This window comes from Liolophura sinensis, chromosome 7 (assembly GCF_032854445.1).
Source record: "Liolophura sinensis isolate JHLJ2023 chromosome 7, CUHK_Ljap_v2, whole genome shotgun sequence".
NCBI lineage: Eukaryota > Metazoa > Mollusca > Polyplacophora > Chitonida > Chitonidae > Liolophura > Liolophura sinensis.
In genome coordinates, this window is record NC_088301.1 from 55876615 (window position 1) to 55892420 (window position 15806).

The 15806-nt window shown below is 36.2% G+C and overlaps 1 protein-coding gene across 1 annotated transcript; it reads right to left on the minus strand.

Annotated features, from left to right (window-relative positions):
- On the minus strand, window positions 1–15282 carry LOC135470173 (ubiquitin carboxyl-terminal hydrolase BAP1-like). The gene is given in 14 exon segments (XM_064748968.1): window positions 1–1209; window positions 1212–1263; window positions 1707–1799; window positions 3379–4227; window positions 5238–5252; window positions 5907–6030; window positions 6518–6590; window positions 9815–9957; window positions 10645–10706; window positions 11110–11229; window positions 11630–11759; window positions 12703–12757; window positions 14895–14924; window positions 15180–15282. Coding segments are annotated over 14 exon segments (1929 nt in total). The 5' UTR covers window positions 15217–15282; the 3' UTR covers window positions 1–1063.
- Between the last annotated feature and the right edge of the window lie 524 nt (window positions 15283–15806).

The window sequence follows — 15806 nt, forward strand, 5'->3', positions numbered from 1 at the left end:
TCTTTATTCTTTGACTCTACATATCATTCAACTCACATTCTCCAAAAGAAATATAAAACTATTCCAAACATTTGATAAGGAACACACAATACATCACAATACATCTGAAAGATTTTTACTGAAAATATAAGAAAAGTTTCCTTTATCCTAAACTCATAATACTATCGGACATCACTCAGTCAGCCACTATTTTGCACACACATCTGGTTACTTTTGATATCAGCAGGTCACGGATGAGAAAAACAACCATCAATTATTTCACTACAAATCACACTACACTATCGATACTTCATGAACCGACCGTTCTGAACCAAACACCATGGGAAAAGGGTCTATATTTAGCAGTAGCATGTCGGAAGAGTTACTGCTGTCACTGTGACCTGTACTTCACAGCCTTTCCACCTTAATTAGTCTTCCCATCTTAGCCTTCCACAGATTATAACACCTAACACCACAAGCATAGCTTTCGTTTGAAACAACATTCTTGGAGCAGCATTAAAGGCATGCAAGTTATCTCCATTAGATTTTGTAGCTGTTGTAACAAACTCCATTTAAACGGAGTTCATACCAGTGCATCTGCATATTTCACAGATGGTTTGAGTTTAGATTTTTGAAGATTCCATCTCAAGTGTCATCTCAGCAGGGCACCAAGACATCAAAGTTCAAAATAATGTTAGGTCGAGTTCTTCTGATCACCATATTTTATCTAGCTGAATATATCCAACCATAAAAAAACAATACTTTATTAGACGAGGGAAAAAAAATCAGTTTTAAATGCCTGTATCAGTTTCATTGGAACATGTTCATAAAATTTAAGTCTTGATAGAACAACAAATGCAAATCTACAATCTACTTATTTTGAAATCACCATCCAAAAAGCAGACTTGTTAAGGCCTAGCATAATATTCTGATTCAGTCACTGCTTGCATGAATTCCATTCTATCTTTGATAATGAACAGTATAAGTTTATCAAATATTCTGAAAACAAAAATTCTGAGAAAAAGAAATACACATAATATATCACAAATAAATAGTTGCACTTTTGGAATAAAATTGCAAGCAATCAACGTCTGCGTTTGGTTCTGGCTGGTCGTGGCCTTTGTGGTCGCTCACTCTTGTGAAGACGGCCCGGGGCTACTCCTTGTCGTCGCTTCACGAGCATGTGTTGTTCCACAAGTCCTGACAGCTGCCCCTGCTCTGCAGCATGTACAGAAAAGTGCAGATAAACTGGTCATAGTTGTGGGTACGCCGACAGTCATCAATCTGAAAACAACAGAATACAATATTTCTCAAACCTTCTTCAAAGTTTTTACCAAGTTGAATTGAATTTTTAGGGGAAAAAATGTGAAGAATGTAAGTTTTTCAGGGAAAAATTTGAAAAATGTAAATTTTCAGAGAATATCATGGATGTAATTTTCAGAGAACAAACTATCCTTTGTTGAATAATGAACAGCTACAGAAAATGGAAAACTGAACCCCTTATTAAAGATACAGTGGATCAATGATTACATAATGAAATGCCATGGCAATTACTCAGTAATACAATTCATATCTATACTATCACACTAAACTTCAGTTTCTTTATTTCAGTGTTATGAAAATGATAATTTGATATTAAACTATAAGCATAATTACAACATGATTGCTCAGTGCTGAAAAAAAAATTATTTAAATAAACATAATTTACATTTACATGTGTCTCTTACCTTGTACTTCTTCCTTTTCTCTACTTCATCTCGCAGGTTGTCATCACAGTTAGCGATTTCATTTTCAACATTTTTAAGCAATGCTAGCAGGTCCTGGAAACAGAAATGTCAAGGTGTCATGATGCAAATGAGTATTATCCTGACAGTATTAAAGGACCTGTATTAAATTTTCTGTGATGCTGATCCCTTAGGAGCAATTCTCCAAGCTAACTCAATGGAATAACTAATTAATTATGTGGAAAAAAAACAGTGTCGCAAATAACAGACATGTAGTTCCACACTGAAATAAGCAACCAAAGCAAAAACATGCTCGGTAACGTGTCAAGAAAAAAACCTTGGATTCAGTTCCCACGAGTTGATCCATGTAATTAAATCCTGAGAATCCACATAAAACTATTCATAATAAAACCCTGCCTGCTCTAACAGTTAATTTTGACAAATGTCTATTGTATTTTATTTCTAAACAATATAAGATATATAAAAGGAAGAAAAATACACCCAGCTTATTGACAATAAAGATCATGATTAAGAGCAAGAAGAATACCCGCCTAATAATAATGAACATTGTCTTAGGATAGAAGTGCTCTTTGCCACTAACATATGAAGCTGTGCTAACCAAAACCACCCAGCTCTGCAGTTCTCCACAATAAGCCCCCGACTCCACAAACACTGTACACAATATTGCCCCATACAGCTTTGGAAACACTTTGTTAAAAAGAGGTAAAATATAAAAACTAATATGACCGTATCACCTGGGAAAGTAGGTCAGGGGTCAATTGTATGATAAGGGATTATAATGCATCACAGGCATCATAATAGACAAGAGATACATGTACATAAGTTTACCAAATTTTATGAGGATAAAGAGTTGATTCACTAGATAATTTGAAGACATACGCACAAATGGACATAACGAAGACAATACCCTTTGATCAAAATTGAGGAAGAAGTAACAAAAAAGGTCTGAAACTGTGCATGATGTACTCTTTCCACGATCGATCCCATGCTACCTCGAAAGACACCTGGTTTATTGATACGAATGAAAAGGGATGTAATTTGTGTAAGCCAATGGATGCTCCATACGAGCAGAATATCTTGGCAAAAGAGCATAAATTTTCATCAGTCGAAGTGAAGGTGTGTCCTAACATATACATTAGTCGTTACTTAGAGAGAGGCAAAGTGTTAACTACCAAGTCTCATTTTCAATGAAATAAAAGCTACTTCAGCTACACCTGGCATCACAGATTTGTGAGTTCTTTCAGCAGAGATAATAGACGGAATACTACAACCCTCTGCATGAGGAGAGCATGCATGACAGTAATGGAGAATTTTGTTTCTCTCCTTGGTAACAATGGTAACTGTATAATGGTCAATGCACTTTATACTCTGTGATCATCACGTTCAAGGTGCATTTCTAATCATTTGCATACACTTCTAGATGAATGCCATCTGATAAGCACACCCAATGTTTTATGACAGTGTTTAAAGGACAACATACTTTCATCAAGCACCGAATACTAAACTAATTATCGAGTGGAAGCAGGTGTGACATTTATGGAAGGCGAAATCTTGCTTTAGAGACAGATCTGCAAGTTATCAGATTCTCTCAGTTTCAAGAAAGTTCTCTCTGGTATATTGAATTACATGAACTGTATTTCTGGAAGCAGCTCACCTTTGGTTTAAAGCCATGTTGACTACTGAATTTTGTTTTTGAGCTGGTACTGGAGCAGGTACTTCCTGGCTCAGACTTTGCCCCTGGGCTGCCTTTTGGTTCATCTTTGATCGCTCTTACTTTGTCCTCATGACCAGGAAGGGAGAAATGCAGCTCCTTCGGCAAAGCCAGCTCTCCTTCTCCACTGCCGAGAGACCTTGCGACCAAATCTGCAGACTGTCGTTCATTCAAGCGCTCAAGGTTAGGACTGTTCTGGCAAGATGGATAGCTGTTGGGTGAGCTAAAGCAGCTACCCACCTCAGAGGCAGTGTCCGTGTTTTCACTGCTAGGGCCAGAGGAGCCGCTAAACTTTGTCTCTATAGTCAATGGCTTTGTCACGTCTGTCAGGGACACAGTTTTAGGGATAACAATTCCACCACCATTCTCATCTGCCACGGAGATTTGAATTTTCAGTTTATTTTCTCTGACAGAGTGATAATGCTGATGTTGGTTTTGTGACTGGTGAATGTGGTCCTCTAATGGCTGGTGGGTGCCTGATGTGGACTGTCCTGTGCCAGCCATGTAGTCTCCATGGACATCAGTCTTATCCACATCTTGGCTCTCCTCACTACCTTGGCCATCCAGTCCGTTTGGGCTTTTGGCATAGTCATGACTGGCCAAAGCAGCTCGAATCTTAGCACCTGTTTCAATTTTACTGTCCTCAGCATTTGATTGGTCGCCCTGTGGACCAATAATATGAGAGCTGTCAATGCCACTGGTTAGAGGTGCAGCTTTCTTTGTTAGTTGTTTGAGAGGTGGACTAAACTGACTCTTTCCCTCGGATATACCATGTGTGGTCACTTTCACCATCTAAGGAGAAATAGGAAGCATAGTCATGAGAGTCCCATTCCAAGGTTCATACTGTCATGATTACTCAGTAAAAACCACTATTCCAGATCAAGCAGCATGCCATGTGCAAGTTAACTACATGTAATACACAAATTTCATCCAGAACAGCAAATTCACAAACAGAACAGCAAGTTTACAAACACACAATCACACTTCAAACTTTCCACATCATATTGCACCTCTCATGTCGTCACAAAAATATTTTACCACAATTTAAACATTTTATCCTTACTCTTAAAGTTGTCATTAAAAGAGGAAGAAAAATAAGATCATTTATAGTATGATTTCAATGCAGGTATTCCTCAGACATAAGCTTCCTATAAATTGCATGTTCTTGCATGTTCTAATGCTAGCTTGAATTACATGAAATAAACATATCACACAGTCTTCAAGTACTCACAACTTCCACTAAAAATGTATGAAAAACCATTTTCATGAGAGTGAATATGGGTGAAATATTTTCAATTGCAAAGAAATTGTTTGTTTGTAATGTTACACACCACTGTATAATTTAAATATTTCCATTCAAAACAACAAGCAGAAAATGTCTTAAAGACTTTGCAAAAATGACCCTTCTTTCCAAGTCTGATGATTACAAAAAAAAGAGAATAATTTAAATTTATGAACTTGTGACAATTTTTGACCAGCCTTTTATTAAAACACTGCAAAAGCTTATTTGTCTAGTAAGAGTATGTCTTAACAAGTTTGGAAAACATATGGCTTTTTTATCATTTCTAAAATAAAAGGATCTACTTAAAATAATGAAAACACAGCAAACCATTTCAAACATACTTCTGACATAGTAAATCTACAAACATGAATCACAACTCCAAATACAAAAACAGAATAGACAACTTCTATTAAAAGAAAAACTATGATACTCATTAACAAACACTAAAAATCATAAAGAATAACAAAATTTTGGACTACCAACATTCAATATGCTTTAACAAACCAGACATTTATTTTACCTTAGAATCCAGAAGCTGAAGTAAGTTGTCAAGAAAAAAATGATATAATACAACCCTTTAAACTTTCAATATCTATCAACATACTCTTTACTACCAGATCTACTGTTACACAGATATTGAGAACATATACTGAGAATCCACCACTGAAGAACCTATGTTTGCAATGGGGTAAAATAGGTTCCTTTTGGCTCCACTGATTTGTGTTTAGGAATGTAAAGTCGAGTTGAATTGTGTATCCTCCTTCAACAGCAGCAGTCTGTCACTAGTCTGCAAATACTGTTCACATACAGTGTAGATGTAGTTGAGATATTTTTCCTCGCAGAAATTTGACAGGCAAAAAATAGTGAGGTTCCAAGCTGAACCTCCCCCCCACCCACTGTTTTCAGTGCAAAACACACCGTGCAAAGCTCAAGTAACATAGAAAGCTAATGTGAATACTCTTAAGTTATAATCTAGAATCCCAGAAAATTCAGGCAAAAATTCTAACAGTCAAGGTTGGCAGTACACAACACTAATTAATAAATAACTAACAAGTTTGGGAACAAAGCTAAAAGCAGCTAAAATGTTGGTATGTAACGAGATTATATGTGTTGAATAAAAATTTAAAGTGTGTGTCCATTCTTTTCCAATATAAGCAAGCAAGCAGTGTTCTAAATTCTTAAGTCCTACCTGCTGCAGAGCCTCCAAAACGATTTGTCTGTTAGTTTTCAGGGTAGTCAGCTTTTGTTCATAATGTTGGCGCCTGTCAGGCACCACTGCCATAAGGTTAAACCGAATATCATGGTAGGGTTCGCTACAAAACAAATGGCAAAACATTCACGATTGAGAAGACTTATAGCTTTTATTCTGCTTTATTGGTGTATAAGTGAATTACGAATGTGGATTTTAAAAGTACGAACACTGTCAAATACAGAGACAATGTTGAACATCGCCGTGAAGATTTCTGGGAATATTCTGTCAGAATATACAGAGGTGAAAGTATTAATTGAAATTGGGTATATTAGTACAGTGTCAAGAGACTTAAACGTTCATATATACAATGAAAATTATTTCATGAACACACAGACCTTTTCATATTCAAGAAAACGATTACATTTTTTAAACAATTATATTTTTCAACATTTTGTCTGATGTGAATTTTGTCTGAATTTTCTCACGATTCTGGTCATAAATTTTTAAGTGTCCATAGGTGCCCTAGGATGGGCAACCTGCTAGTACTGGTTTTGTGCCTATGATAAGTGTCACCAACTTGAACATGCAAGATATATGTATAACCTTACCCCCCAGTAGCCATGCCCAATCGTTCAGAGATCACCTTGCGGAATTTCTCTGTCCAATCACCTTCATAGGGTCCTGAAAAATAACAGAAAATGACAACAAAAAAAAATTGGTTACAAAAACATGAAGCTGGGCTACTCAAAGCTACTCAGATAATCACAATAGGATCCACCAATTTCAATTTATCCTGCCCAAATACAATGGGGAGCATTCTCTGGATGTACTCTTACATGATCAGAAAAAAAAGCCACAACAGTGTTGTGTAAAATGACACTAAGTTATACATGTAGTCTGTTTATTTTAATGTTTCGCCTTTATTCAACTATCTGTAAAATCAGTCCTCCTCGCTATGAAAATTACTTTTCATTTAGTGACACCTAACACCACAAGCTGTATACAATGACCAATTGGATGTTCATATTATTGCAAAGAAAATGCAGTTAGAATGCTTTTCCTAATTCATACTGTTAAATTTCACAGGTATAAGCTTGGTTTCGATACCAAGAACTCATTGTCTTGAGTGATGTCAGAATTATTCAAGAATAAGTGGCATGCATGTCCATGTCGAGGGTAAACTACTAGAGACAAAAACTTTAGAGTGTTACTTAATTCCAAATCAAAAAAAAGATCAAAAATTTGCAAATGTTATTCGTGAACTTCACTCCAAATATCATACAAGGACATCTAGCATTTTTTACCGCGATACATCCACATTAAAACAAGCCCAAAAAATATCTCACTTTGAAAAACAATACAAAATAGCAAAAACCAGATAAACACACTATGAGCCGACATGGGCCTAGATAATCTGCTGTGTGGCAAATGAAGAAAAAGCTAGTATAAATTTTGCATGAAGGCTTAGAGGAGCTTTAATTTTCTGTGAACTTCCAAAGTGTATCTTTAGTTAAATTTATTAAGGCAGGTGTTTTGAGTGGTACATCATGTCATATGGTAACAAATATTTACAAGTAAAACAAGGAGTGCTAAACAATACAGGTCTGCATAGGTGATCATTGTTCACACCTCACACCTTCCACGATCTCAAAGCAGGTTGTTTAAATACCTGTGGTCAATGTGCAGGTCATTATCCGGGGTGAAAATAACAGTTAATCACCTGCAGTGACCATGAACTGCTGAACACAGTTATTTTGATACTGGTAACTGATTGCAAAGAGAACTTACAATTAACTCTCCATTAGGTTGAAATTTCAGTACTACTGTAATTATTCAACCTTTTCACATGTTTGTTCTTTTCACAAGGTGTTACTCATGCATATTCTGAAAGCATTGTTCTGTGCAGACTGATGAAATTATACTTTTTGTGAAAACTGGAAATTGGTCAACCCAAACAATTTAGTTTTGTCTTCAAAATCAAATTAAAATTAAAGCTGTTACCTTCCCTTCTGTAATACTGGTGGCCAAGCATAAAGGCCCAAATGAATGTCAAATAACGAAACACTATAAAAGTAATGCACTGAACTAATTTGCCATGATAGGAAAAAATTAGCTTTGGAAAACATCTGTTTACCAACAGATGCTCACACTCACAACAATGAATAGCTTTATTCAACTGCCGAAGTACACAGACATTAGGAAATTCAACCTGCATGTACAAGTTGTAACAGTATTTACAAAAACGGGCAACATGGAGAAAAAGCTTGACAAAAATGGAAAATAATCAACTGGGTTTGAACACCACAATACCAGATATCACATACAATGAGTCTAGTGCTGAAAACCACCACAGTGTCTTGATCGAGTTAGGCCTAAGTGTTTACTGCTCCTGGTTAAGTATGTATATTTCAGGTTGCTTGATATATAGTGTGCAATCACCCCACTCTAGTGTCCCATCTGGTTTGCCTAGGCTCAGTTCAGGTTTAAGAATGGGCGAGGACAGAGAGCACATAGGTGCCAGGAAATGGTAGGAGATTATAAAGATATGAAATTTTGGTCTAAATAGTTACATGTAAAACTAAGTTACTCTTCCTTACTGGCATGCAAGGTCTAGACCTGAATAGAAACCGGAAACCCCCATATTTCGCTTGAATTTGGCCTTGTAAGAGTAACTGGTATTGGGCTCCTCATGATTCAAGGTACATGTGTGGATAGACATTTTTCATGTATTTCGCCATGGCTTTGGATTCCTGATAGCACGGTGGTTTGGGGGAATGCTGTTGGGATTATTGAGAATTACCCATGATGCATTGCGAACAGGGCTGGCTTTACATGCAAATGTTGAAAATTATCCGTTGATAGCTGTGGAAAGAAGCGAGAGATGTTCATTTCTTGATTTGAGTGACAGGCGGCTGACCTATGGGGAAGGTTATCTGTAGCAAATGTATAGTAGCACAAAGTTACTTCCACAGTCTATGTTAAATGCACAGGCTTACATTTCCATTTCTGAAGTAGGGTGGAGTCATTTAATTATTATTAGCGAGCAAATTATAAATTGTAGCTCAACTGCATTGGCATGCACCATAGACTACATGTCTTGGGTTACAATTTAGTGGAAGTCCTAGATTTGTAGCTTTTGTAGTTCTCGAGTTACAGGCCATTGAAATTACATGACCATATCTCAAAAAGTTACAAAGACAGGCAATATCTGAAGCAGATTCAGAATCAGCTTTCACCAAATTGAGTGAAAACATTATCAGATCTAGACACTTTTTATGACGTCATAAGTTCAACCAATGGCGAGCTTCCAAAGTTTTCAATGCATTTCCAAGATTTTCACAAACTTGTTCTAACTGGGATCACTCTACAAGTAAATCAAATCTCAAAAGAATCTGTTGGTTGGTTCTTGAGAAGAAGATTTTTAAAGGTTTTGATTAAAAACCAAGAAGGCTGCCATGTCACGCAACCAAAGTTAACCAAAAACAGCCAAAATTTGCCTCATACCCTTGTTCCTAAAATCACCTAATTTTAACAACATCCAACAAACTTTTCTTTTACAGTGCCTAAAGCTTCCAAAAATATGGAAGAAAAATAATAAAAATCCAAACGATTTCAATAGGTGTCCCAGCCACAATAATATGCGTACACTGCACTGAAATTCGCTCTTTCGTATGTGAAAAGGGTGAGGAATAGGATAACACAGAAAAACATAAAAGTCTAAAAGTACAAATGTTCAACAGCTCTCCTATGTTGTCAGTTCCTTGATAAGCAAAAACGAAATTTATATAAAATGCTAAAAACATAATAACACTACAAAGTGTACATAGCCTTGATAACATGATGTTTCTCATATCCATGATACACGCACATATATTGCATGTGTGGCATAACAGTGTTATAATCACCATGGTCAATTGGGTAAGGCTTGAGTCCATCCAACTCAAACAGGTGCCCGTTGATTGGCACATAGCTAACAAAATGGAACGCTTCCATGGTTCGAACAGCTGAAACACCCTGCTGTTTTTCTGGAAGTTGTCTTGGTTCAGGTCTGTAAAAAAACAAAGTTTCATATCTCACTTACAAACCTAGAATAAATATGATCAACAAGAAGTGCAAGGAAAGATTCTTGAAAAGGATAATACAGTGGAAAACTAGAACTTGCCACATAATGTTAGAACGGTGTGAGTAACAGTATGTCTGTAATGTAACATCTCATCAATGCAACATCACATTATGTTCGTTTGTTCAATTTTGAACAGAGGCAATACAATTTCAACATGAAGATTCCCTGTTTGCACTGTACATGTTGCATACATGTATCTGACATTTATTTCATGAAATATCTGATCTTACAGGTATTTTTATTTTCTGCATGAGGTATGTTTACTAACCCTATTAACTTCAACCTAGAAGTGTTTTTTGCATGTACTTTATTGGTGTATTATGCTGTACCCGTGAATATTTTACTTCCATGCTGCTGATGATCTGGCATACATGCGGTGGAAACTTGACAGAATCCGAAGATCACTACGGTACCTCTATCTTCATACACCTGACAAACCTTCTGTCCACAGCCAGTGAGACCAGCTAGAACTGATGACTGCCCTATTACAGTGGTTGCCCATAGGTACTAATGAATTGTTTTTGCATTTGTGAAATATTTACAACACTCACTGTTACATTACAAAACGAGCCACTATCATCAGCAATCTAATTTATCTAAAACTACACTCACCTGGCATGGCTGTTGTGGGCTCTAGCTAATTCTGGCATGTTTCCAATAGCATGACCTTTGTCCTGAAATAACCAACATAAACATGTTCATTTCGGTACATATGTATGGTCAATTAACATAAAATATGTGTATTTTCCCATAGGGAAAAGCATAAGTAGAAGTGATAGTATAGGTTTGTGATTACGTTCTCCACTAGAGAAATATATAAATAAATCGGATTCAGATTACAGACAAAATAAAATAGGACATTAAATTCCAAATATTTAAACTTTAATACATCTAATACAATGTCCCCAATCTCAAAAGTCTCAGTTAAATTATTTATACTCTTTAAATTCTGTAATCTGAATGCATCTGTGAAATGTACATTGTACATTCATTAACACTGAAAATTCCTTGGCATTTTAGAAAAGCTATTAACCTCAACCCAACAGAACAAAATAAGTTAAATGTGATTAGCCTTACCTCTGGGTTCATGTGTTTCGAGAATTCCTTGAGTTCAGATAAAGTGTCTCCCAGGCACACATTCTCCACATTTAGCAAAACACTGACAAGGGCATGGGTGGCACATGAATTTGGGATTATCTGTGATATGACAAACACAAAGAAACCAGAAATAAAGACACTCAACCAAGATTCTACATCCTATCTCTTTATTCTACAATAGGTAAAAAGGACCTCAGAATAATTTCAACATTATGTTTACTTGACACTGTGTCAGTAACAAAATTGATGCTGGGTAACATAAACCTCTAAAGAGTAACACAATTATGGTCAGGGATCATGAAATCCATGGGGCTGGGGGAGGGGGTGGTTTTTTCATATTCAGACTGGACCCTTGCCTAATTTAAGCCCTACTTCCCCACAAACTTTGGAAAAGGCTCCATTGCCTCTGATGGTGATTGGTAAATATAAATAATTTCATCCATCCTTGTATCTAAAGTTCTGAGATTCCGGCAAAAGGCCGCTCAGAATGTTAGCTAACCTGCTGAGCAAAGAACATGCTGTTCACATCATCATCATTCACAACAAAAGACTCCTCTTCTGTGTTTGTCTTCCGCCGGCATCTCCTCTCCTCTATCCAGCGGAAGAGGAAGATAAATCCATACACTGGCCTGAAGAGTAAAGCCAAATACTAGTATAGCAATAGAATAATACAATATGATTTTTGGTATTTCCACGAATTGTGCAATAATGATCCAGATTAGAGGAACATGTAATTTGTATCTGGTATTTAATCAGCCTTAATGGCACACATTTCACATGTTTCAACTTCACCACAGTACAAGGTAATTCCTATCAGGAAAAGGAAATAATTTTTCTGTCTCAAATTCGTGTTGTGATTTGGGCATTTTGCAGAAAAGTCCAAACTCATGAAAGGCTGTATACAAGGTACTACTAGATATAAGGATCAATTAAAAGCAGTTTGATTAGTCTGAATAATCTTTTGCAAGATTGTGAAGATCCCTTGAAGAGACACATTCCTGATGGTTTAAAAAATTGTGCTGTTATTTTAAACGTCATCTACATAAAGTTGAGACTTCCAGATGTCTACTGAAACGTAACTGACTTTGAGTGAACAATTGCATGTTTTATTTGGGGTTTTCCTTTGACCATCAACTCAGTCAGACATGTCTTTAATTCTAGAAGATTGACTTTTTTGTGACTGTGTTTTCCCCTTGTTGTCTAGAAGACAAGATACTTTCAGTTAACTTTGAAATGTCAGACTGTGTTGTAATTATGAGACGTACCATGCCACAAGAGCGAACATTGCATTGTGGGAAACATAGTGTTGCCTCATTTGCATGTTATCTGATCTGGTGGATCAGTGACGGATTTCCATTAATAATTCTCTTAATTGACATTTTTCAGAAAATATACGCCCAGAAACTATAGTTTTAGGAGTCAAATGGAATTTATTATTGTATTTTCCCAAACCAACTCAAAAATTCTGGATTTCTTTTGGCAGTATGTCCATTTAAAGAGCCTGTTCTATACTTATAAAGTACTTCTATACATTTTATACAGCCTATTAGAATTAAACAAAATATCCTATACCCATCAATAGATTTTTGCAGATCGTAAACTTCCTCCACTTGAACACCTTTGGTACCTGTACACACAGAAAAAGATGTAAATATATATCTGACAGAGTGTGTCCATCTCAAATTAGAAACAATTACACAATACAAACACTAGTATGTATTTTTTTTTCCTTAGCTTTAACAAATACATGTGAACAAATTACTATATGCCAAAATGCTGTCAGACTCTTCCTCTGTGAAGATATTAAATGAGAACACAAGTGAACTCACTCGGTTTCCAATAAGCAACATAGCCTGTTTTGGTTCTGCGTGTATCAATTCATATAAAGGTTCATTTGTTCACTGGATAATTATTAATACAACAAGCACACTGACCCACTGATTGATTGTTGATTGATTAGCACATCTTTAAATGAGTAAATAAATTAAATATATATTAAAATAAATATTAAATAAATACTCTACTATACAATAAAACCTGCAGACATTGGGAGACTTCAGTCTAGCAATAGGTTTCCATTGGACATGTTGGAGGTGGTACACCACATCAAACCAAAGAAATAGCATCATATGGAAGTTGTGGCAGACAATTATCTCTTGAAAGGCCATACAAGTCCAACTTTTTCAGGTCACATCTTAGAACAACTACATGTGTTCACCATTTAGATTGTAAACAATATTACCACAGTTGATGGATTAAAAACTGTTAATCCACTAAGCAATCATGTAATGGCGCAAAGCCTTACTTTCAGTCTTTTATCTTCTCAAAGAGCTGCATCAATGCCAAGACATCTATGTCTTATGTAAGCATGTCGAAATAATAAATACTGAAATAATCTGAATTGCTTATTTAAATTGTATAAAAATTACCATATATTAAAGTTGCTATTATACATTATACATTGCTATTATACATTTCAGGCACACATGAAATCACAGCTCTCTGACGTATAACAGCAAATGACGCTGTACTTTTGAACGAGTCCTGCATAACTGCCATGTCTGCCTGACTCAATGCCCTTAGGAATATTATCATGTCTCACCAGGAAAATTTTATGGAAATTGTCAAAAATTCTGTTTATTAATGGTTGTTCAGTTACAAGGATTAAATGGTCTATCTGATCATAACTCCTTTGGAACCAAGGTGTTAGCTCTGTTCCACTGAATTTCTGTGATATCATTTTAATATTTCTACCCAGTTTCAGTTGGGACTGGACTTCAATTGATGTGGCTGCCAATTTCTGGGTTTTACTTGGTTATATTCACTCCCAAGACCATGTTGTACACTCAACTGCTACAATGTATATAAACTCAATAAAACACAAAATGACTGAAACACAGTGCAACTATCGATGGAATGTGTGGTCCTTTTGCTCGTATGAGGCAGGGGCAAGCAGAGGATGAGGTGAGAGATAACATGTGAAAGTATAGGGAAATGAACAACTCTGGGCTATGCATATGCACAACGGATACTAATGGGGAATTCATTTATTTATTTGACTGGTGTTTTAAATGGAGCACACTGTGATGCTGATGTGGGGTCATCTTTCACAAAACATAATTTCAGAGCAATCTTGGACTAATCAAGCAGATTTTTGCACTGTTTCCAGGTTAATTAGACAATGACTTCACAAGCTGACCACATTTCTGTGCCAGTAAATTATGTTAGCCCAAGAAGAAAAGCAAACACCTAAATATTCCAAGTCTTCAACACAATGTCATCATCAGACACTTATTTCAACAAAAAGTTGAACGTAAACTGAAAACTAATGGTGAGGTTTTACAGATCTTGGCTATAAATACATATGGGTATAAATGATAATGTGTGGTACATGGACATGTGATAATTACCATACGAGTTGACTTGGGGCAAAGTTACTTAGGTACAAAGCGATTTCAAATCGTTTGTAAAGGAACAAGTGTTTTTATCCAATGGAAGACATTTACTTTTCTATGTTGAGCCAACACTCAATTGTTACGCATACATTTGTTATTTTTCACTCTGTAGTTCTGTGCTTTAGCATGTGACCAGGAGAGCCACACCACTGTATGATATCTACTGCTTCATTTCAGTGATGAGAACATGTGCTATGCTCCTACAAGCAAGTAGTACCATAGAGGTACATTCTGATGAAATCTCTCTTAGTGCATTGAACTCATTCTTAAATTATAGTTCAGGGCAAGAAAGGAAATAAGCAAACTTACCGAAGTCTTCAACCAAGAGGGTAAAAAGCCCTGTTAACAAAAATTTACGAATTTTATTAGATAACTGCTATGCGTTGGTGTACTACTAAAAGGTTCTTACCAATCCAAATTCTTCGAACTAAATTTAGTTACTTGTTTTGTTAGCATTTTGCATAATTCTGCTTTTAAATTTTTTATCGACCAGTGAAAAGGCAATGCAATTATTCGTTTGAAATACAAAAGGCCGATTATGGGAAAACCAAAACGAACTGGTTTATATCATGCATTCGCATAGCTTACTCATACCTGGGTCACTTTCCAACTCCAGCCAACCTTTGTTCATGTTTTATGTCTTAAAAATGAATGGAAGAGCAAAACATCACAAAATCTTCGGCGCAAATGTTAGACCATATATTACCTCCACACATCAGAGAGCTACACATACACTGAAATGAATACTGGCAGGCCTCGTGTTCAGTGTGAGCACTTGATGTAGCGGTATCTACATGAGTTAAAAATATATGCTCTGAAAGGTGCCTTGTTTGAATCTATACAGATTTCGATTTGGTACATCTGAGGTCGTTCACAGTGATACGAAAATGAATTGGACATTGTCGACATACCGTACAACAAAAAGAAATGATAAGCCTTCACAGCCCAAAGTATAAAAACCGGCTCGAACTCAACCCTGTTTTTGCTGTCCAGCGATTCCCTAAAGCGCCCGAAATGTAATATATCAAAGCCAGTATTGGTAAACCATCTTTCAGCAGTAATCCAGCTGTATAAACTTTCGACTCGGAGAACTCGAATCAACGTCTGCCAGGTTTGAAATTTTTTTTCTCAACTTCGGGTAAAGTGATGGCCACGAAAATGTTATCATATCCAACAATCTGGTTAAGAACTGCATGCCCTGTAAACAAAATGTTGGGTAGG